The sequence below is a fragment of the Schistocerca gregaria genome, chromosome 1 (genome assembly GCF_023897955.1).
Source record: "Schistocerca gregaria isolate iqSchGreg1 chromosome 1, iqSchGreg1.2, whole genome shotgun sequence".
Lineage (NCBI taxonomy): Eukaryota > Metazoa > Arthropoda > Insecta > Orthoptera > Acrididae > Schistocerca > Schistocerca gregaria.
The window spans coordinates 1,110,060,803-1,110,083,117 of NC_064920.1; the positions used below are offsets into that span (position 1 = coordinate 1,110,060,803).

At 42.0% G+C, this 22,315-nt stretch overlaps 1 protein-coding gene across 1 annotated transcript in view; it reads left to right on the top strand.

Moving 5' to 3' along the window:
• Window positions 1-22,315, top strand: part of LOC126283409 (3 beta-hydroxysteroid dehydrogenase/Delta 5-->4-isomerase type 1) — a 264,780-nt gene that overhangs the window by 136,074 nt on the left and 106,391 nt on the right. The window contains exon 3 of the mRNA XM_049982270.1: window positions 3,641-3,745. Within this exon, the coding sequence (XP_049838227.1) occupies window positions 3,641-3,745 (105 nt within the window). The remainder of the gene's footprint in view (window positions 1-3,640; window positions 3,746-22,315) is intronic.

Here is a 22,315-nt window from a genome sequence, read left to right on the forward strand (position 1 = left end):
TTGTAAACAAAACAAAAAAAAAAACCAAAAAAAAAATTAAAAAAACAAAAAAAAATGCAACGTGTGCCATGTATCCAGCGCCACCTAGCTGTTCAATCCATTTGACTTCCAATTTGTCGCTAGGTAACAGTTTGCATTTGTCTCGTGATTGACAACGTTGACGAGCTGCAATGTATCTAGTGAACAATTTTATATGGTTGACATAACACATGGATGCCAGAAAGCCATATTCTACTCACTATACCATGTCTCTAATTAATGGTGAAATGTAGAATGTTTTAATATCTTTTGATACCAGTTTTGTATTGCATGTTACATTCTTTGAAAGCAACGGAATATCAAAACGCGTAAGGCAATTTTGAAAATAATACACCGTGTGGTGAAGACATCTGAAAGTTATTACAGTGATACTAAGGTAAACTCACAGAACAAAAAAATCAGTAACCCAGTGTGCACGTGCAGATAAATCGTCAAGCCTTTACAGACGACATGGCGATCCAGTCACGTGCTCAACTACGCTTCTACGTGAGCTTAAGGCAGTAACGATAAGCGAAACATTTAAGTTTCGAGCGGACATTATACGCAAACATGGACAAATGTAAGGACGTGACAGAGTGGCAAAAAGGTGTTGTCGAGTTTGGCCGTGACGATTGCCATATGACGTATGAACTTGCTACAGTTGTTGGTGTTCCAGAGCGGACTTAGTGCCTTTACAAACAGTGGTGTAACACACGTGGCCAAGAAGAAGGACGTCAGGACTGTGGTCGGAAAAAGATCCAGACTCAGAGGAACTGGAGATGCATTTCACGATTTGTGATACAAAATCGTGTCCAAACCAGACAGTAATTGCCGTAGGAAGTCAATGAAGATCCATCCCACATATTACCGATGGAACACTGTGACGGGAAGTGTAGGCAGTGAACATTTAGAGTCGGTCAAACAGGCACATGGAGTTACGCATCATTACTGGGCTACCAATCATCGAACGTGGACGGTAGCTGACTGGGGGAACGTGATGTGACCTGAGGAATCACTTTTTTGCCTATATTCAAATGACGCACGTCGTCGAGTCCACCGAAGGGCAAATGATGCATTTCATCCTGAATGTGTGCAAAGTCAGATTGAGACTGGAGGTGCCTCTGTGATGTTTTTGGAGTATTTTTCTTATCTTGGATTGGACCCGGTCACTGAGATGACCACTAACATGAAACAAAACGTTCGTTTAAACATTCGGAACGATCAGGTGATGAATTTCAGTCGAAATCTACATGATTAGTATGCTAATGATACCCCTAATTTTCAAGATGACAACAGCACAGTTTGTTGGGCTGAATAAAATGTGACTGGATGTCTGAACACTCCCTCATACTATTACATCACGACTGGCTTGCAGAAGACATCTGACTTGAACCCCAAACAAAAACTCTGTGGCATATCGCGACAATGGATACTGCAACAATGGGTAAAATGCTGACATCAACATTCCTCCAGTTTGTGGAATGGCCTAACGTAGATGCGACGTACACTTTTAAGCCAAAACATTATGAACACCTGGTTAATAGCTTTTTTGTCATTCTGCGTATCTGGAATCTAACAGTTTGGTGGTAGGTTTGCATTAGATTCTATGTAATTCACATAAATAACGGGCCGCTGACTTACGTATGTATGGATGACGCCCGATGTCGACTAAGAGGGGTACCTAGGGAGAATTTGGTCGCGGGACATCAATGTGAGTTAGCTATAATGCTCCTCAAACCATTGTAGCAGGGACAATTATACTGCTGAATTCATCGTAGGGGAAGCCATAAAGCATGAAGGGACGCATGTGGTTCGCAGCTGTCAGCGTGTGTGCGGTTACTACTACAGGTCCCATGCAAGCGCAGGAGAATGTCTTCCATAGCATAATACAGCTACCAGCTACCAGCAACGTGTTGTCATTGTGTACACATGGGGGTGGTACGGTGATGAGCTCTGTGCTCAATAATGAACAGTAGCAGTGTGTTCCTAAACGTTTGTGCGTGCGCAAGCATTGTACTCTCTCGGCAGAGATGCTACAGACGACCATCTACCCTACTTTACAAGACGGATGGGTCTCCGAAACTCACGTTCTGTGAAGAGTCGTGGACGTCGAATCATTAAGTTCAAAATGGTTCAAATGGCTCTGAGCACTATGGGACCTAACTTCTGAGGTCATCAGTCCCCTATAACTTAGAACTACGTAAACCTAACTAACCTAAGGACATCACATACCCGAGGCAGGATTAGAACCTGCGACCGCAGCAGTCACGCTGTTCCGGACTGAGTGCCTAGAACCGCTAGACCACAACGGTCAGCTTACCTCGAAGGGCTCACCCATTTGCTAGGGTTATCCCCCATCCGTGTCTGCTCCGCTTAGATACTTTCGTTACCGCGTCAGGTGCCTGTAATACCACCAGGCTGTATCCAGCGTTGCGGTGTGCAGTGGTCATAATGTTTTGGCTTAATCAGTGTACCTGCACAACTTTGAGGGCTCGCTTCCTTAGCGAATCTAGGCGGTTATCAAGTACAGGGGCGAATTAAACCGTTTTAAATGACGCCTGTAATGAATTCTCTAGGAGGGTCAAATTTTTGCTCATGAGCTTACTTCAAACAGAATTATTTAAATAGTGACAAATAAAGGAAAGAAAATTACGTTTCTAGAATGAAATATTTACTCTACAGCGGAGTGTGCGCTGATATGAAACTTCCTGGCAGATTAAAACTGTGTGCCGGACCGATACTCGAACTCGGGACCTTTGCCTTTCGCGGGCAAGTGTTCTACCGACTTTTTTCTTTTTTTCTCTTTTTTTTGCATTTTGTTCGTTATTGATCGTTGTGTTTGGTCGTTTCGGACGTCGCAAGACATCCCATTCATGTTCGGTGTGTGATCCTTCCACTCAGTTTTTTATTACAGAGGCCAACCAGCTCTCTGGCCGAATACGCTGAGCTACCGTGCCAGCATCCGACTGAGCTACCCAAGCACGAGTCACGCCCCGTCCTCACAGCTTTAATTTCACCAGTACCTCGTCTCCTACCTTCCAGACTTCACAGAAGCTCTCCTGCGAGCCTTGCAGAACTAGCACTCCAGGAAGAAAGGATATTGCATAGACATGGCTTAGAAACATCCCCCAGGCTGTGGCTAAGTCATGTCTCCGCAATATCCTTTCTTCCAGGAGTGCTAGTTCTGCAAGGTTCGCAGGAGAGCTTCTGTAAAGTTTGGGAGGTAGGAGACAAGGTACTGGCGGAATTAAAGCTGTGAGGACGGGGTGTAAGTCGTGCTTAGGTAGCTAAGTCGGTAGAGCATTTGCCCGCAAAAGGCAAAGGTCCCGAGTTCGAGTCTCGGTCCGGCACACAGTTTTAATCTGTCAGGAAGTTTCAAAATTACGTTGTGTATTAATGTCATGAACTTGTGTTTGTCTTGAATGTATTACTTCATTAAAGTATCAGTGGCTAACTGCAATATTGCCAGTGTGCTTGATGCATAATCTTATGAAAGTATTCTCCGGAATGCTTCACTAGGCGCTAGCAAACAGCCGGAGTTGACATGATGTTCATTTACATATTTTTTTATTTTGGTGTTTTTTTTATTTTTAGTTTGGAAAATACTGTCTGTGTGTTACAGGGGGCAGCGGCTTTCTGGGACAGCATCTGGTGCGTGAGCTGCAGCGCGATGAGACGGTGGCCGAGATACGCGTGCTGGACCTCAAGAAGTACAACTGCCGGCTGGGTGAGTCATCGGCGCCATGCATCCACGCCCTGCCGCTTCTGTGGGCGTCGCTGTCGAGCAGAAAACCCGTAACATCACATTCCACCGTATTTGAATATTGTGCCTGTGATTTGTTGTTCACTACATTATTTTCAGATTTGCGTAATAATAAATTAATTCCGGGTGATTTGTGTGAAGAATTAGAGAAAAGACCACACTCTTCCAAATGAAGAGCATTAAAAGTAAACCTACAGCATTCGTTGTGTGGAACATACATAAACCAAGAAAGAATAGAAAAGAGCTTTCCTGTAGGGCAGTGACCGAATTAATTGCGAACGTTAAAGAAACAGTGTGACCGCTACGTGTATCGGATCACAATTATTTTTGCCTGGAGCGATAGTATTTATTTTGTGTAAATTTATATAGTTACCCTTTCCTGCTGTGCGACTCGGGATGGTAGGACCCGGTGGAGTAGAGTAGGTTTTGCGGTATGGGAGAGGTACATGTAAAAACCGTTAAAGTGACTCAGAGCCGGCCGGGGTAGCCGAGCGGTTCTAGGCGCTACAGTTTGGAACCGTGCGACCGCTACGGTCGCAGGTTCGAATCCTGCCTCGGGCATGGATATGTGTGATGTCCTTAGGTTAGTTAGGTTTAAGTAGTTCTAAGTTCTAGGGGACTGATGACCTCAGAAGTTAAGTCCCATAGTGCTCAGAGCCATCTGAACCATTTGAACCAAAGTGTCTCAGTCATCTCCAATTTTTGTGAATTTACGAACTGGAGTTGTGATTACTAACAAGAAGGAAAAGAAGATGTAAAGAGAAATATAAGTAAAGCGCTGCAGTGAATGTGCAAAATACATTCACAATCAGTTCAAACTATAAGGTATATTTCATGAACATTATTTTGGTTAGCACTTGAAGCTTTTATATATATTAATGAAGCGGATAAATGTGAATTGGATATAGAGAAACTAAGTTGCAAACTTTATACGGTCGTTTTTTTTGTTAATTGAACTTTAGATGAAAATGAAATAAAATGCACTTTACTTGGAGAAATCTGGTCCCATGCACCCAGTCACCATCGGAACACTTTTATTGCACTGAAAGAGTACTCACATAGTCCATGAATAAATATTTCAAGTTTTAGCGGAAGAATCTCTGACGTTTTGAACGGGAGATCGCCGTGCAGAATACACCGAATACACAGATCTTCGACAACTTGAAGGAAGAACGTTTTTGTTTACAGATTCTTTACTTATTTTCACTGAAAAAGTATGAGATAAAAAGTCGACAACAGTTACAGAAAGAACTTTAACCTTTATCGTAAGAAATTCTAAGACTGATATAGACAGTTTTCAGAGGCTCCTTCTCTTCCGTAATAACTGGAAAAAGGTAAACAAATGCAAAGCGTTAATTCAGTCGCGGATTCATTACTGCTTTTCTCACATTAATTTCGCGATTTGGTTGAGGCATTTAAGCACAACGTATTAAGGGCAAAGGACATTAAAGACATTCATTCACTTTTCTCATTTCATATTACAGAAGTATGTTGAGGTAGACATTTCTTAAAAGTTTTAAAACTGGTGTGGTGACAACATAACCTTTCCGCTAATTTGTCTTTGACCTACAACATTTTTTGAATGAGATACTTGTGTATGTGTAATTCTGTTTCTGTGTATTTATGTGCCATGTAAGAGCAGAGAAGCAATAGCGATGTAGAGATTTTTTTTTAGGGGAGGGGCAAACTATGATGAGTGGATATAAGTATATAGCTGTGTGATGGAGTGTGAGTTAGAGGAGAAGGTGAGGAGAGAGAGGCGAAATGAAACTGGGAAGCAGGAGCCGGAGGGGGGGGGGGGGGGGGAGTTGTGGGAGAATGGAAGGGGGTGAAGATGGAAAAGGCTCTTTTCTTTTTCATGTAATTTCATCAAATTTTCTATATAGAGTCTGGTTTACAATATTTATCTGGTCATTGAGCAACTGTTTATTTTGTGTTAATGCTGTTTGTATGTGGAACTTTTCTTGGCAAGGGAGGAGATGTCTGTCTTTACTGATTTTTATAATATTAATATCGTTTTCAATATTGCTTGGTCTATGGTGTTCTTCTTTGAGATGATCGGAAAATATTGAATGACTTGTACCGTATTTGAATGCTCTGATGTGTTCTTTATATCTTGTGTCAAATATCCTGCCAGTCATTCCAATGTATATCTTCTCACAATCTCAGCAACTGAGCTGATAGATACCACATAGTTGGTATCTGTCTGGTTTTGATTTTAGTTTTGGGATGTGCTTTTGTATGGAATTGTTTGTTTTGTAAGCAATGTTTGTGCCTTGGTTTTTGGATGTGTTTCCTATTTTATGAATTAATTTGTAGTGGTAGGTCATTGTATGCCATTTTTTTGTAGTGCAAGTTGTTAGAGTTAGTATGGTTTGTTAGTTTTTCGAATTATTTGTCTGTTTAGTTTTTGTTTAGTTTGTCTATCATTCTTTCTGCGTCTCCATTTTTAATGCTATTTGTTTTATAGTGGCTAACTCTTTCTGGTAATTAGAGTTGTTCAGCTTGTTTAACATGTCTCTGACTGTTGATTGTTTGTGGTTCTGTGGGTAGTTTGCAGTTGCATTTAAGATAATGGCACTTGTTAATCCAACTTCGCCGGCCGCTGTGGCCGAGCGGTTCTAGGCGCTTCAGTCCGGAACCTCGCGACTGCTACGGTCGCAGGTTCGAATCCAGTCTCGGGCATGGATGTGTGTGATATCCTTAGGTTAGTTAGGTTTAAGCAGTTCTAAGTTCTAGAGGACTGATGACCTTCGATGTTAAGTCCCATAGTACTCAGAACAATTTGACCCATTTTTTTAATGCAACTACAAACCAATGTTGGAGGTCAAGGACAAAGTAGGGGAAGGGTTATGTTGGCAACACTACAAAACACAAACAACAACACGTACTTGAAGTACAAAGAGAAACAGAATACAGTGGTGGGCATAAAAGTGTGGTGTGAGAAATGCGTAGTTTTGCAGAACATCTTAAAATGACACTAAAATTATCAGTGTCAAAAACAGAAAAACATCGATGAGCTAGCAGACCACATTTCTCGATGAAAGCGAGAAATCATCCGAAAAATCACCGTAATTACAAATAAACCTATACTTAACGAACTGTTTTTCGATCTAAAAAGATAAATCAAAATGTAAATAACTTAATTACATACCACTGGTGACGCTTTACCTCAATAAAGCGAAATGAATCTGGTGAAAAAGTCACGCATTTTTGTAGTTGTAACGACAGACCAAACATACCCTCAAGAATTATAAAGCAACTACAGACACTATGGCCACACAAATGAAGAATTCCAAGGAATTCCAAGCGAATCTGGTGAAAAAATCACGTATTTTTGTAGTTGTAACGACAGACCAAAAATACCCTCAGGAATTATAAAGCAACTACAGACACTATGGCCACACAAGTGAAGAATTCCAAGGAAAGTGTTTTTTTTTGTAATACCACCCAATATGTGCAACATACGAGGGTTGGAACTTCATTCCCATCCTATACAAAAGAGTTACATATTTGAACCTGTTACTGTCCTTCATAGTCGTCACTAGCGTTGTGTAGAACCCGTTGCCAGCGATGTGGAAGGCGCAGTACACCATTAGCAGAGCCTGTTATGTTGATGGTGAAAATGAAGCGAGAGCGGTCTACTGCCTGTCGAATCTCTGGAACAGAGTCGCAAGGACTTAAATCCGGGGAGTATGGTGGATGGTACAGTACTTCCCAGTCCCATCGACCGAACAGAGCAACCACAGCTTCCGCTTTATGTGCCCGCGCATTGCCGTGCAAAATGACGTGTGGGTTGCGCAGAAACTGTCGCCGCATCTTTCGCAAATCTGGTCGCAAGTGATACTCCAGAGCCCCAGTATGGTGAAAGTTATGGTGATTCTCTTATACAGCTGTGATGGTGTTACGCCAACGCATTACGTTCCTCCATGGCAGACCGTCAATGCACAGTATTACTGTTTGTTTTTGGAGCGTCACCTGCTACGAAATAGTTTCCTCATAATGGAATGAGAAAGACTGCATAACAGGGAAAACCCGCGAGTTTTCAACAGCGGTTTTCAATTTTTTACGCGAAAAGTAAAAGTTTTACTGAGAAATTAACCACAGAGAGTGGTGTAGCTTTGCTTTATCTACACAGAACAACTTTTTTTTAGACGCATTGGATGACTTGAAATTTCTCTCTCCTTGTATCGTACGACAAATGTTCCGTTGAGTAGCAGCGCTCTGTTCTAGTCCCTGTAATGGAGTGCCGTGAAAATTTTAGTGCTGATATGTCTAACCAACAGAACCGAGAGAAATACATGCAGGACAGTCAGAGAGACTTAAGTACACATCACCAAATTCTGAACGAGGTGTTATAGAAGCCGATTTGCCAAATTTCCGAAACCGATTTCAGATCGTATGTATTTCTGCTCGTGTGACAGTCATACGCACCTTTTACATCTCAAAATACTTGTTTTTAAGGGGAAGGAATCTATTAAGATGGTTTCTGAAGTTGTGTGACAGCTATTTGCTAAAGAAAATCAGTTATTTTGGATTTTAAATAAAAATATGAACAGAAGTGGAATACAGTGTTTTATTTCGAAAGTTATATTTGCACTACAAAATATAATTATATTTGCACAACACTTTTATTGACAGAAGTAAACCCTGTTCCGCGCAACGTAGAGTAAAACTAACATACTTCCTTCTCAGTCTATCTTTTACAATGTGCACCGCATTTGCAACACGCAGCATGTCAAATATTACAATTTACTTTTACTCCTGTCAGAAGCACATGCTGTACAAGTGCACTGTATTAATAGTTCAGAAGGCATTTCGTTAAGGCACAGACCAGGCTTTAGCACGATATTTGCATCCATAACATATCAGATGCTTGCTTGTAGCAGGTAAACAGAATTCTGATAGGTTTAAGCACTTTCATAAATCAAGAAAGCATCTTACTGGGAAGGGAAGATATAATTGGTGCATCCGGATACGGAAGAAAAAAAAAAAGAAGTATGTCAATTTCTTATTGAAAAAGATGAAGATAGTAGTTCAGATATGTGTTTCGGCTCGAGTAGTGAACAACGAAATTCATCAAATGTCTTACGCTTTGATGATGGATGTAAAACATTAACAAGGGATTCCTTTGCTTTGTCGGTTGTTTCTTCTGATAGAATATTATATTCTATAAATCGGAATAGTAAAGCTGGTGGAGACGCAGATGATTTTGCTCCAGTCTTACTTGCGACATGACAACCTGCAAGTATGAGGTCCTTAATTAAAGTGTTTCAAAGTGCAGCACCCAGTTGCCTCTCAAATGCGTACAGAGGCGCACTCGTTCCCACTTTTTCCGAAATTATTGCAGCCCGTTATCTGAACAGTTCAAATACAGATCGGAGGATGAGAACATTGTGATTTGACGCCACTATAAGGCATGTTATGCTAAACTGGACAGCAAGGAACACGTGGGTTATAATTCTGCTATCTGCTTCTTCAACGAAAGTTCGAAGATCCGAGCAAGTTTGAACTTCTTTGTTGGTTACTATTAATGCATCTGTACAGTCATTGTCCGCTGTGATGGCTCCACGTGACACTATAGTGGAGTTAGGTCATTATTGCCTTGTCAATGAAACTAGTAGCACTAGCCAATTGGAGCATTTCTCTCTCTCTCTTTTTATCTGATGGCGCGAATCGTCAATCTGTACAGAAATAAGAATTTCCTCTTTGATTTTTTATGAGGTCGATTTCATTCACATTTCTACCCGCCAGAGCAGCCGAGAGCGCTAATGCGCTGCTTCTTGGACTCGGGTAGGTGAGCCGACCCCGGATCGAATCACCCTGGTGCATTAACGACGCGGACTGGTATGCCAGCCAGCCTGGATGTGGTTTTTAGGCGGTTTTCCACATCCCGCTAGGTGAATACCGGGCTGGTCGCCACGTTCCGCCTCAGTTACACGACTCACAGACATTTGAACACGTTCGCACTAAATCATGGATTACACTAGACACAGACCGCTGGCGTCCAGTACTTAAGTCCCAGGGGGTTCAGGGTGGCGGCAGGAAAGGCATCCGGCCATCCTCTGTAACTAACACTGCCAAATCCGTAATAACACGGCCGACCCCTCGTTGCCGCAGGACAAGGCCCAAAGAAAGAAAGAAAAATTTCATCAGCATTTCACCATCTTTCTATTTCACCTTCTTTAAGTGACTGCTCAACGTCGCTGTCAAACACAATGTCTGCTCGTATAATTCTCTTATATATTAGCCCACAGTTAATGAAATATAGTTTTAAACGTAAGCATATCCTTAGTTCTGAGTTAATCAGAAAATGACCTACTTTAAATTTCTGATACACTTCAGGATGCTCTACATCTAACAGTCACATTTTTTTCATGTGCCATGATGCATATCGTAAATAGTTCTACTGTCAAATTCGCAGGGAACACAGTTAGAAGTTTCTGAATAGCATAAGGGTCACCATATCTGTCAGTTGCTTAAGAGACTTCAACAAGTTTACAAGGTAATAGCATACATTCCAGTACCTATAATTTTCGGATTTCATAGCATAATCACTACTAAATTTCTGAAAGTCTTTGTAAGAAACTTCTACTGATTGTAAAAGTTCATTAAACCCGATGTAACTTGTATTCACATTCTTATCTGAAATAATTAACTGTGTATACTGAGAATGTGGAAAAGTGATCCCGTACTTTTCCATTGCGTTACATTCCCACAACACTGAATATTTAATTTTCATTATAGCTTCTTCAAGAATCAGTACGCTCTTAAGGGATCTAACTTAACGGATTCCGTTTATTACTGATTCCCCTGTTTTTACACCAGACACCTCGCACTCAGTTAGTGCTTCCTGTGCGCCAGTTCCTTGTAGAAACTTCCTGGTACTGTTCATGAAACCCTTAGCAAAATGGAAGTTTCCGGTTATGGGAATTATGTCAGGATATGCAAATGGACTGATGATATGGATTGGTTGGTAAACTGCAGGATCATCAGTCACTTGTTCCTCGTTCAGATTGGTCTCGGATTAAAACAATTCCCCAAAAGAAATGATATGGAATACACACTGGTCTGAGAATACTAGTAAAGCTTATCGTGTCAGTTGCGAGCAAATATTCTGCAAATTATTCAGTACTAAAAATACTGGTGCGTATTCTGTAACAGGTCCGGGAATGAATGGAAGATATCCCACATACATACTCTACTGGCCATTAAAATTGCTACATCACGAAGATGACGTGCTACAAAAGCGAAATTTAACCGACAGCAAGAAGATGCTGTGATATGCAAATGATTAGCTTCTCAGAACATTCACACAAGGTTGCCGACGGTGACGACACCTACCACGTGCTGACATGAGGAAAATTTCCAACCGATTTCTCATACACAAACAGCAGTTGACCCTGGTTGCCTGGTGAAACGTCGTTGTGATGTCTAGTGTAAGGTGCAGAAACGCGTTCCATCACGTTTCCGACTTTGATAAAGGTCGGATTGTAGCCTATCGCGATTGCGATTTATCGTATCGCGACATTGCTGTTCCCGTTGTTCGGGAACCAATGACTGTTAGCAGAATATGGAATCGTTGGGTTCAGGAGGGTAATACGGAACGCCGTGCTGGAACCCAATGGCCTCGTATCACTAACAGTCAAGATGACAGACATCTTATCCGCGTGGCTGTAACGGATCGTGCAGCCACGTCTCGATCCCTGAGTCAACAGATGGGGACGTTCGCAAGACAACAACAATCTGCATGAACTGTTCGACGACGTTTGCAGCAGCATGGACTATCAGCTCGGAGACCATGGCTGCGGTTACGCTTGGCGCTGCATCAAAGACAGGAGCGCCTGCAAGGGTGTACTCAACGACGAACCTGGGTGCACTAAAGGCAAAACGTCATTTTTTCGGATGAATCCAGGTTCTGTTTACGACATCATGATGGTCGCATCCGTGTTTGGCGACATCGCGGTGAACGCACATTGGAAATGTGTATTCGTCATCGCCATACTGGAGTATCGCCCGGCGTGATGGTATGGAGTGCCATTAGTTACACGACTCCGTCACCTCTTGTTTGCATTGACGACACTTTGAACAGTGCAAGTTACATTTCAGATATCTGTTTGACTCAATGCCCGGGCGTATCAAGGCCGTTATTACGGCCAGAGGTGGTTGTTCTGGGTACTGACTTGTCAGTATCTATGCACCCAAATTGCGTGAAAATGTAATCACATGTCAGTTCTAGTATAATATATTTGTCCAATGAATACCAGTTTATCATCTGCATTTCTTCTTTTAATGGCCAGTAGCGTAGAATGACACCCAGTCCATGTTGAAACAATTAGACTGTCAGTGCTTTCTTCAGACATCTCATGCTTAATTAAACTAACCACAAACTAGATTATAGCGATCTCATTACAAAACAGGCTTTCCTTGGCATTGAAACTTTAGGGAAACCATGGCTTGCTGACTGGACTCTTGTAATTTAGGGCGTTTGACATGACAATTCCTTTTGTAAATAGCGACTTCGATGCATTAAGTTAGTTTCAGAGACCTTTGGTTTGGCAAGATATTTGGTGCTATCCGGACATGCTTGGAAACGAACACTGTGTCATGTGCATCACGAATAGCAGATATACCTGAAGCATCTGTATGATGAACACTGTCAGTGGCTGCGATAGTAAAGCGTTGCCAGTACAGCATAGAGTGCTGATTCTTGTGTTTTACGGAACACTTCACTGTAGATTACAGAAACTAATAGTACTAATGCTATAATCATGCAAGTAATTTACTCTCGACTTTTATACTTACCGTAAATGGACCCTAAAATGCAGAGGCGTTTGTTTTATGTCGCAATAAATGCAGTAATGTAATATTTGGTATATTACTGTAGCTGATACTGCCACTTTCCTATTATGACAGATTGCACCATGTTCAGCATCACACTCTTCATCATTGTTTTGTGTGTCCTTTTGTGACTGATCTCGGTCAGAATAATCTTCGATATCAACAGACCTTTATCAACTGTTCAAAAATGCAGAAAAAAATATTAACATCTCAGGATGTTAACATATCAGAAGCCATCCACGATGTCTTTGGTTAATCTGAATCGTAAAATTTACTAGCAAGTCTAAAGTATGCTTTCTGTAAAACCTCTCTGTATTCTTTTGCATCAGCTTTGATGTTATCAGCCTTCCGTATACTTATGACTAACTCACTCCCTAATTTTGACAAGAAAACCATCAATGACTCATTTTAACTTTCAGATGAACTGCAGCTTATTTCATTCTCGCAATGTCTTTTCAGTTTCGAATTACGTTTCCGGTCAATTCATTTACCAGTTCCCATAGTTCCGGTAGCGCAAAGCGTTATCCTTCCTTAAGTTTAAGACTTATATTTTTTAACACATTACGGGGAAGGCAGTGATCATTGTCTTATAAATATTTACTATTAAAAACAGTCTTGATCACGATTTATTTATCAAGGTGACCGGTTTCGACCACTGCTGTGGTCATCTTCAACAGAAAGAGGTTCCTACTCAATGGTCTGAAGATGACCACAATAGTGGTCGAAACCGGTCACCTTGATAAATAAATCGTGATCAAGACTGTTTGTAAGAGTAAATATTTTTAAGACTTATAATTTCCATTCCTTTTTCGAATGGCGCATCTTTTGGTGAGATAGTTTTCTGTTCTTTAATATTTTTCACAGCAAATTCATATCTTCTTAAATATGCTTCCAACCACACTTTGTGGTTCATTAAATCTCCACCAAAAACTTGAGTTTCTGCTTTCAAATCTGCAGCACGAGTACAAACGTAATCTTGAAAACACATAGCTGCAACTGAAATTTTTTTGCTCGCACAGATTCACTTATACGAAATTTTTTCCGGACACCATTATGACTCTGACGTACACAGGCAACACATCGAACATGTGTTGGCCACACAACTGATGAACGGGGCTTCGTGGTACAGCAAATTCTATTGTTTTTCTAGAGATTTCGTCATTGGCATAGTTATACTCACCTTCTGATACTTCCTTATCGGCCTTTTCTGTAGTTATTTTTTCAAGAGATTCTTTTTAATTATACGTTTTATAGCACTGGTTCGTCACTTGATACACAAACTCAACATCACAGGCCACACTACTCCACCTTTTTGCAACTGCGTCTTCTCTTATGACGGCTGCTTCTTGTACTTTTTTCCTTCCGTTAACTGTGGTAACTGCCTTGTTATTGTCTACAGCCTCACAAACAAAGCACTTCCCCACGTTAAATAAGACATTCGGATTTTCTTGGCGAACAGTTGCTAGTCTCATTCCCATAATTTGTTGATCGTCCATTTTTATCAACGTCAGTTTATCTGCAATAAAATTTGTCTTTATGAAATGAACATTCCAGCTCTTAGGACGTATCAGCATAAATGCTACAGCAGAGTAGGGCAGAATTTAAATTGCACATTACGGCCTGTAATAGAGCAGTCTTGTAAAACTTTTAGTTTTCTTTAATGAATATCAGTCAGACAGCTTCCCTTCCTAGCCTCTAAATAGAAATATTTAGACACCTAAATAATGAGTATGACTGCCGCAGGAGCAGAAATACACTGCCGGAAAGAAGCAGTACACTGTTTTAGAGGTACCCAATTCATCCAAGATTTATTATTGCAACAGAGCGTATGGAGTACAAGAAATGATAACATTTACAAATCAACCGCACAAGCCGTTCTGAGGTACCATCGATAGGTGCTGAAACACCCATATTAGTACGTGGTGTAGCCCCCTTGGGCAGCACGGCAGTCGATGACTTTGGCATTCAGTCGATCGTACAGATGGTGAATACCGTCCTGGGATACGCTATGCCACGCCTGCTCGACCTGTTCACGTAGTTCTGTATGTGTTGTTTGATGATGAGTCGCACGGGTCACCTCTCGTCCCGCGATATCCCACATGTGCTCGGCTGGAGACAAGTCTGGATATCGTGCTGACCAGCTAGTTGCTGCACGGGCAGTGTGTGGGCGAGCATTATCCTGTTGGAACAACACATTACCTTCCTGTTGCAAGAACGGCAAAAGAACGGGTCTAAGAACATCTTACTCAGACGGAGCGCTGGTTAGCGCCCCCTCCAGGAACACCAAAGGTCAACGAGAGTTGTAGCTTATCGTGCTCCAGTCTATAAGGCATTGGGTGGAGCCAGTGTGTCTTGGACGAGGGCGCACTATTATACAGCGCCTGCGGCGGACCGGTTCTTTCCGTCCCTTTACGACGGACCTGCACCTACCTGTGAACATTGTCTCAGCAGATCGTCAGTAGGAAAGCCGAGTGAAACCTACTGTACTTCGACGTGAACCAGGCTGCAATTTAAGTCGCTAATCCACGTTTCGGGAGAAAGTTTTCACACAAATGAAAGGTTGGAAATTTTGTCCTCAATTAATATATTCTGAAACTTAGGTGAACAAGTATCACTGCCAAGCCTGTGCTGGTCTTAACACAGTCACTCATAATCCCTTTCACTCACGTTAGCAAGTTTATGGTGTTGTATTTCCCGACAACGTAATAGCTACAAAAATACTGATTGTTTTTGATTGATAATGCTCCCCAAATATTAGGTCTATCGGTACCAAATGCAGAAAATAGTTCAAATGGCTCCGAGCACTATGCGACTTAACTTCTGAGATCATCAGTCGCCTAGAACTCAGGACTAATTAAACCTAACTAACCGACGGACATCACACACATCCATGCCCGAGGCAGGATTCGAACCCGCAACCGTAGGTTACCAAATGCAGTCACAGTTTTTAGCCACCGACCTGCTCAATACGCCACGCGGAATATATCTTTTCTCGTCACAAAATTCACTTAAAAATTACGGAATTTCTACACGCCCATCGGAGTAATTATGCCGTCATTTTACCACACTTTTGATGAATGAAACATTGCTAGATCCATCGGAACTACTACTACACACGTCCGATCTGTTTCATGGCTAGGCTTCGACTCCTCCCTAGAATACTCTAAAGTCTTCTCTACCAGCAGAGAAAGGCGGGGGTTGAATATTGCTTTACCATTGGTCAGTTCACTCAACGGCCAATAGCAAAACAACATTCTCCCGCGTCAGTCCGCACTTTTCATCAATACCCAATTGTGAAATAGTGAATCTAACGACTGCACTTTTTACCAACGTAATTATCTAATATGCTGAAGTTTTGCTTATGCATAAAGTTATTTACTATTGTTATTTATACCTGAATTAACTTTCCCTTTACCATAAACTTACTTTACAAATCTATTCTACAAAAATGGTTCAAATGGCTCTGAGCACTATGAGACTTAACATCTGAGGTGATCAGTCGCGTAGAACTTAGAACTACTTAAACCTAAGTAACCTAAGGACATCACACACATCCATGCCCGAGGCAGGATTCGAACCTGCGACCGTAGCGGTCACGCGGTTCCAGACTGAAGCGCCTAGAACCGCACGGCCACATCGGCCGGCAATCTGTTCTACAAAAATCCCCTTTGTCCATATCCATACTTCTTTGAAATGTTCCCGCACTGAATCCTACTGCACAAATCGTTAAACAATTATCTTCATATTAACCTGAACCACACTTACCCGTCATTAATACTGCTAAAACACATTGATAACATTTTACATACAGTAAAAGACATAATAACACTTTATGAAAATACTAGAACAGTTTATGAAAAACATTCTATTACTTTAGTGCACTCTAGTGGGCACAATCGGAACTAAAATCACAGTCCCCCTATCCAATACTGTCCTCTATTGGCTGGTACATGAACTACGTGCGCGTCCAGTCTCGCGTCACCACCTGTCACTATCCAGCTCTGAGACACAGCTCCCACTTAACCGCCTCCAAGGCAGGATCGCCATACGGCGCTACGCCTCACGCCCCCCAGTTAGGCATCGTACTCGCAAACGACCATCACTGGTCTGCAGACAGAATCGGCTTACATCGCTGAAGAGCACGCCGCGCCACTCCATTTTCCAAGCGATTCCCTGATGGTACCAGTCGGGCCGTGGATGTCGCTGGTGTGACGCGGGTGGAAGTCCGTCTAGAGGTGTGTCTGCCGCAGTTCGCAACAGTTATTGTGGACACGTGTGATTTCACAAGCGCACTCATCAGTGCTGTTGCAGCTGTACGATCTGCCACAGCTGCCTTACTGTTGGCGGGAGTCTGCACTGCGTGGACATCCAGAACCTCATCTACAGTTGTGGGAATTTTGACGTGCCCACTGCAATCAACATTGCTGGAAAACTGACGCAGCTCGTCCTACTTCAGTGTCAGTTCTCTGTAAGGATCATCCCGCCACTCGGAAGGCCACAGTTTAACCCCTTTCAAATGGTTCAAATGGCTCTGAGCACTACGATCCTTAACATCTGTGATCATCAGTCCCCTAGAACTTAGAACTACTTAAACCTAACCAACCTAAGGACATCACACACTTCCATGCCCGAGGCAGGATTCGAACCTGCGACCGTAGCAGTCGCACAGTTCCGGACTGAGCGCCTAGAACCGCTAGACCACCGCGGCCGGCTAAAACCTTCCTTACAGACTCGCTGAATTGGCTGTAGGAAGCACGAAAGCGTCTGCATGCCACTGTTACCTGCTTGCATCACTCGTTTGCACCACTCTGAGCCTTCTATGTGTGAGCATTCCCTATTACAGGGCACACACAGATAGCGCTGTCGTAGCTACGCCAATACGCTATCTGTTGGCGGACGACGTTAAAAGTATTATCAGTTTATTATCTATCCCCCGAGTAGCATGTATTGTCACCGGATAAATATCGACGTCGTCTTTCCAGGTGTACTAATTTTTTTCCAGATCATGTATACAGACAAAATTCCATTAGAACTACTGACAACTTTGGGAGAGCCAGACCTAACAAAACCCTACCATCCAGTGAGCAAGATGTATGAGACAGGCGAAATACCACCAGACTTCAAGAAGAATATAACAATTCCAACCCCAAAGAAAGCATTTGTTGGCAGATGTGAAAATTACCGAACTATCAGTTTAATAAGCCAAGGCTGCAAAATACAAACGCGAATTCCTTACAGACGAATGGAAAAACTGGTAGAAGCCGATCTCGGGGAAGATCAGTCTGAATTCCATGGAAATGTTGGAACACGTAAGGCAATACTGACCTTACGAAAGGCAAACCGACGTGTCTACCATTTGTAGACTTGGAGAAAGCTTTTGACAACGTTGACTGGAATACTCTCTTTCAAATTCTGAAGGTGGCAGGGCTAAACTACAGGGACCGAAAGGCTATTTACAATTTGTAGCGAAACCAGGTGGCAGTTATAAGAGTCGTGGGGCATGAAAGGGAAGCAGTTGTTGCGAAGGGAGTTAGACAGGGCTGTAGCCTATCCCCGATGTTATTCAATCTGTATATTGAGCAAGCAGTAAAGGAAACAAAAGAAAAATTCGGAGTAGGAATTAAAATCCATAGAGAAGAAATAAAAACTTTGAGGTTCGCCGATGACATTGGGATTAGAACTTAGAACTTCTTAAACCTAACTAGCCTAAGGACATCACACACATCCATGCCCGAGGCAGGATTCGAACCTGCGACCGTAGCAGTCGCGCAGTTCCGACGTGAAGCTCCTACAGCCGCTCGGTCACAGCGGCCGGCACGGAGAACGCAAATTGTTGTTGTGTTATCGCCACTGGTCTGGACGCACACCGGGGTTTGAACGACGAAGCTGCATGATGGAGACCTCGTACCGGCAACCACATGAACCAGCAACATAAATCTAGCGCCAAGGTGAACTTTCAGCTTCGATTAGTAGGTTAAAATGTACCCAAACTTTTTGTTTTCTCATATGTAGTCTCCTAAAATCGGATGAAAATATTTTGCAGACACCTGTGTAGAGATCGGGGTGGTACGTGTCAATGGTGGGTGCTGGTTTAGATCTATCAGATATTTAAATGTTCCATAGATCATTTGAGTGTTTCTTTTATCGAACGAACGATTCAGTTTATAGGATATATACAAATGATTAGTAGTGAATATATTTTTTACATTTACTGTTTACTAATGCAACTACACGTAGAAACAACTTTTTTTTTTTACTGGCTGACCAGTTTTAAATATAAATTCGTCAATGGGATAGAAGAAGTTTTCCAGGAGAAATAATTTTAAGTTAGGCTTAAAACTTGATTTGTTACCTGTCAGACATTTTAACATACTACGGAAAAAGTCATGAATTTTTGTATCTGAATGCTGAACTCCTTCCTGAGCCACAGGTAATTTCAATAATGGGTAAAAAAGGTCATTTTTCCCTCAAGTGATGTAGATATGGACATAACTGTTGTTCTCAAATTGTGTTGGTTGTTTATGACGAATTTCATTAGAGAATATATGTATTGTGACGGCGCACTTGAAATGCCTACCTTCGCCAAGAGGTACTTACAAGGTGTGCGCGGGTGAAGATGTCTCGCCTTTGTGCATTCAGTACCTTCTAAGTGGTGAGTTACCCCAGAGAATTATTCCATAAGACATTACCAAGAGGAAATATGCAAAATATGTCGGGAGGTTAATTCATTTGTTTCCAAGATTAGCAGTTATATGACGAGCAAAAGTAGCTGGACTTAATTTTTTGAGATACTTACTAATACCTTCTTCCAGTTCAAGTTTTCATGAGTATGTACACACAAAAATTTGGAGCATTCTACTCTGTTTACTGACTCCTGCTGATATGCTACATCAGGTGTTAGTATGACTTTATTTTTGTACAGAACTGAATGCAGTGTGTTTCTTTAAAATTTACAGAGAGTCCATTTTCAGAAAACCACTTAGTAATTATTTGGAAAACCTCATTTGCCCACTATTCTGTAGCTGAATTTATCATAACATTATTCTTGTCTGGAAAAAAGTACCAATTACGCTAGTTGAATATTAAGTGGAAGATCATTCACATGTATAAGGAGTAGCAGAGGACTCACAACTGAACCCCGTGGGACTCCCTTTGTGATTTCTCCTCAGTCTCTTTGGCAGATGTCAGGAGCCCAGTGGTTCATCACGCAGGGCGGGGTAGAAGGGAAGCGGTGTGTGGATGCCCGGTAGTTATCCGATGTATCGTCATGAAAACAGCATTGGTACATTCATTTATTGTTCAGAAAAATACAGTAGTCCTCACGATGGTAGAAGCCAAAGCCCCCAAGATGTAGCCGTAGGCGGCCTGCGAAGAGATATTGCCATCAGCAGGAGACCCGGAAGTTTGCTGCGTCGCACGGCCGCTGAAACGATGACTGCAACGAATCGGCAAGGTCGCTGACTCCAGCAGCAGCAGCAGGCACTAGCTTACAACAGCAGCCACACAGCATGATGTGCGCCAAGGCACGCAGAACCACGCCATGAGTCCACCGTGGATGAAACGGCCCTCAGTAGCATGTTCTACCCACGCAAGCGGTGGCCAGTAGCATAGGATTTGCCTGCATAGGATACGGCAGCAGAGTGGCTGCACGACTCCGGGCTCGAACTATAGACTACCAGGATAGGAGGCCGAAAGTTGCTAAGGTACGCCTATAGGTGGCCATCCGATTGGAGGGCACTAGGTCAGCATATTAGGCTCAGCACAAACAGCAGCGCCGCAGCTAGTAGCGGCAAAGTCCAATACGCTCACTTGTTGATCCATGTAGATTTGGAGACTCGTATATTCCTTGACTCGTAGATTCGTAGACAGTCATAGGCCCCCCCACCCCTCGGAGTTGGTGGCCGCTAGAATGCAATTCCGCTGCCTAGAAATGAGCAGTATGTATTTAGGCGAGCTTGGCTGGTTCCCTTTTTGCTAAAACATCGTTCCCTGTCACATAAGCGACAAAAAAAAACCACGGCTCTGGGGTGAAGCAATCAGGTGACCCAGCAGAAGCCCTGCCTCTATGCTGCCTCATTGCTGTTACACCTCTGCTTCCTCTGCTTGGCTGTAGAATGTGGTAACCGCCTCGAAGCCGTGGTGACATACAATCTATATAATCAGAATATTGGGCAAGACACCGCCATATGTGAAACCAATTTGAAATTTAGCTAACATACAAATATTGTGCAACGTCAGGTTGAGTGATTTTTGTATTTTGTCCATCTTCAACAACTGTAGCCTTATATAATGAAATATTAAGCAATAACTTGCATATAACAAACCTCATTTCTTGATCGGTTTCGGGCACTTAGTGCCCTTCTTCAGAAGGTTATACCTGTCGCATATACTTTTTAGGCCCATGTCTTTGTGCTGTATGATACTCGCAAATAATACGATAGGGATTACCTTCTGAAGAGGTCCATTAAGTGCCCGAAAATGGTCATGAAATTGAATTTCTTATATGCAACTGGTTGCTAACTATTTCGTTATATTGAGCAATTTTGTTGGCACGGAATTATATGTATGTTTCTGCTATACAATAGCATTTCTTGTTGCCACAGATACGACGCAATTTGGAAAATGAGTTCCGTTATGCAGTGCGCTTGTTGGCCACCATGTTGTCTTAAGCGTGATATCTGTGAAGTATGAGCAGCTGCGTTATTTTGGTGAATTGACTATAATGTAAACAAGCGGGGTTTTGTAATTATAACTACAAATCTTTCCCCATTTATACTGGCGAATTCGTTTACAACTTTTACATTCGATTACTCGACTTGTGGCTAATGGAATTTCACGCTTGGAAGAACTGTCTTACACAATACGTTTGTTTGCATGGTCATCTTCCGCAGCAGCTGTTAAAATCAGTTGCTATTGGTTATCCAGTTAAATTTCATCATCTCAAGGTGATGAAATTGCTGTGATACATATAATCAACAACAAGGAATAAAATCAGCAGAAGACATCACTGATTTCGATTCCTAGCCATACGCTGCTCCCCCTCCTGCGCCCCAAATGCCCCACCAGCAACTACAGTAAAAAACAATGGACAAAAAGTTCTAGATTAATCTAGTTTAAGACTGTTTATTTCTAAGTAACATTTCTTTATATGTATGTATGTATGTATAAACGCAAGAAGATGAACAGAACATGTTCGAAACGCGTTGCATTATGTTAGATTAGGCATAAAATAAAAAGTGACTGTAGCAGAAACTTGAAATAAATAGTTAACCATTGAACTGATTGTCTTACATAATTATCAGAGCTACGTTTAACAAATCGTTGGTGTTTATAGTGAAAGCAAACGTTAGTTGACTAAACAAACATTTGAAAACGTGGTTCGAAGGTGTAACTGTCGTTGCTGTTGTGGAGAATTTCAAGTGTGTAGGTAAGATTTATTTATTTATGTATTTGTTCTAGCGTTATATTGTTTTTCAGTTGCTTCGTACAGTTTTAATGCAAGCCAGTACCGTCATGTTTCATGTCATATTACGTTAGGATACTGGTTTCTCGGAAAAGAGGAAAATACCGGATCTCCTAAGTTCAATTCATTTAGGTGAATATGCATGCACTTGCTTAATCTCTAAGATTCGACATCCTACAGGACGCAACAAATCTGATGTCAACCTTCTGCTGTCATCGTACAACAGCAAG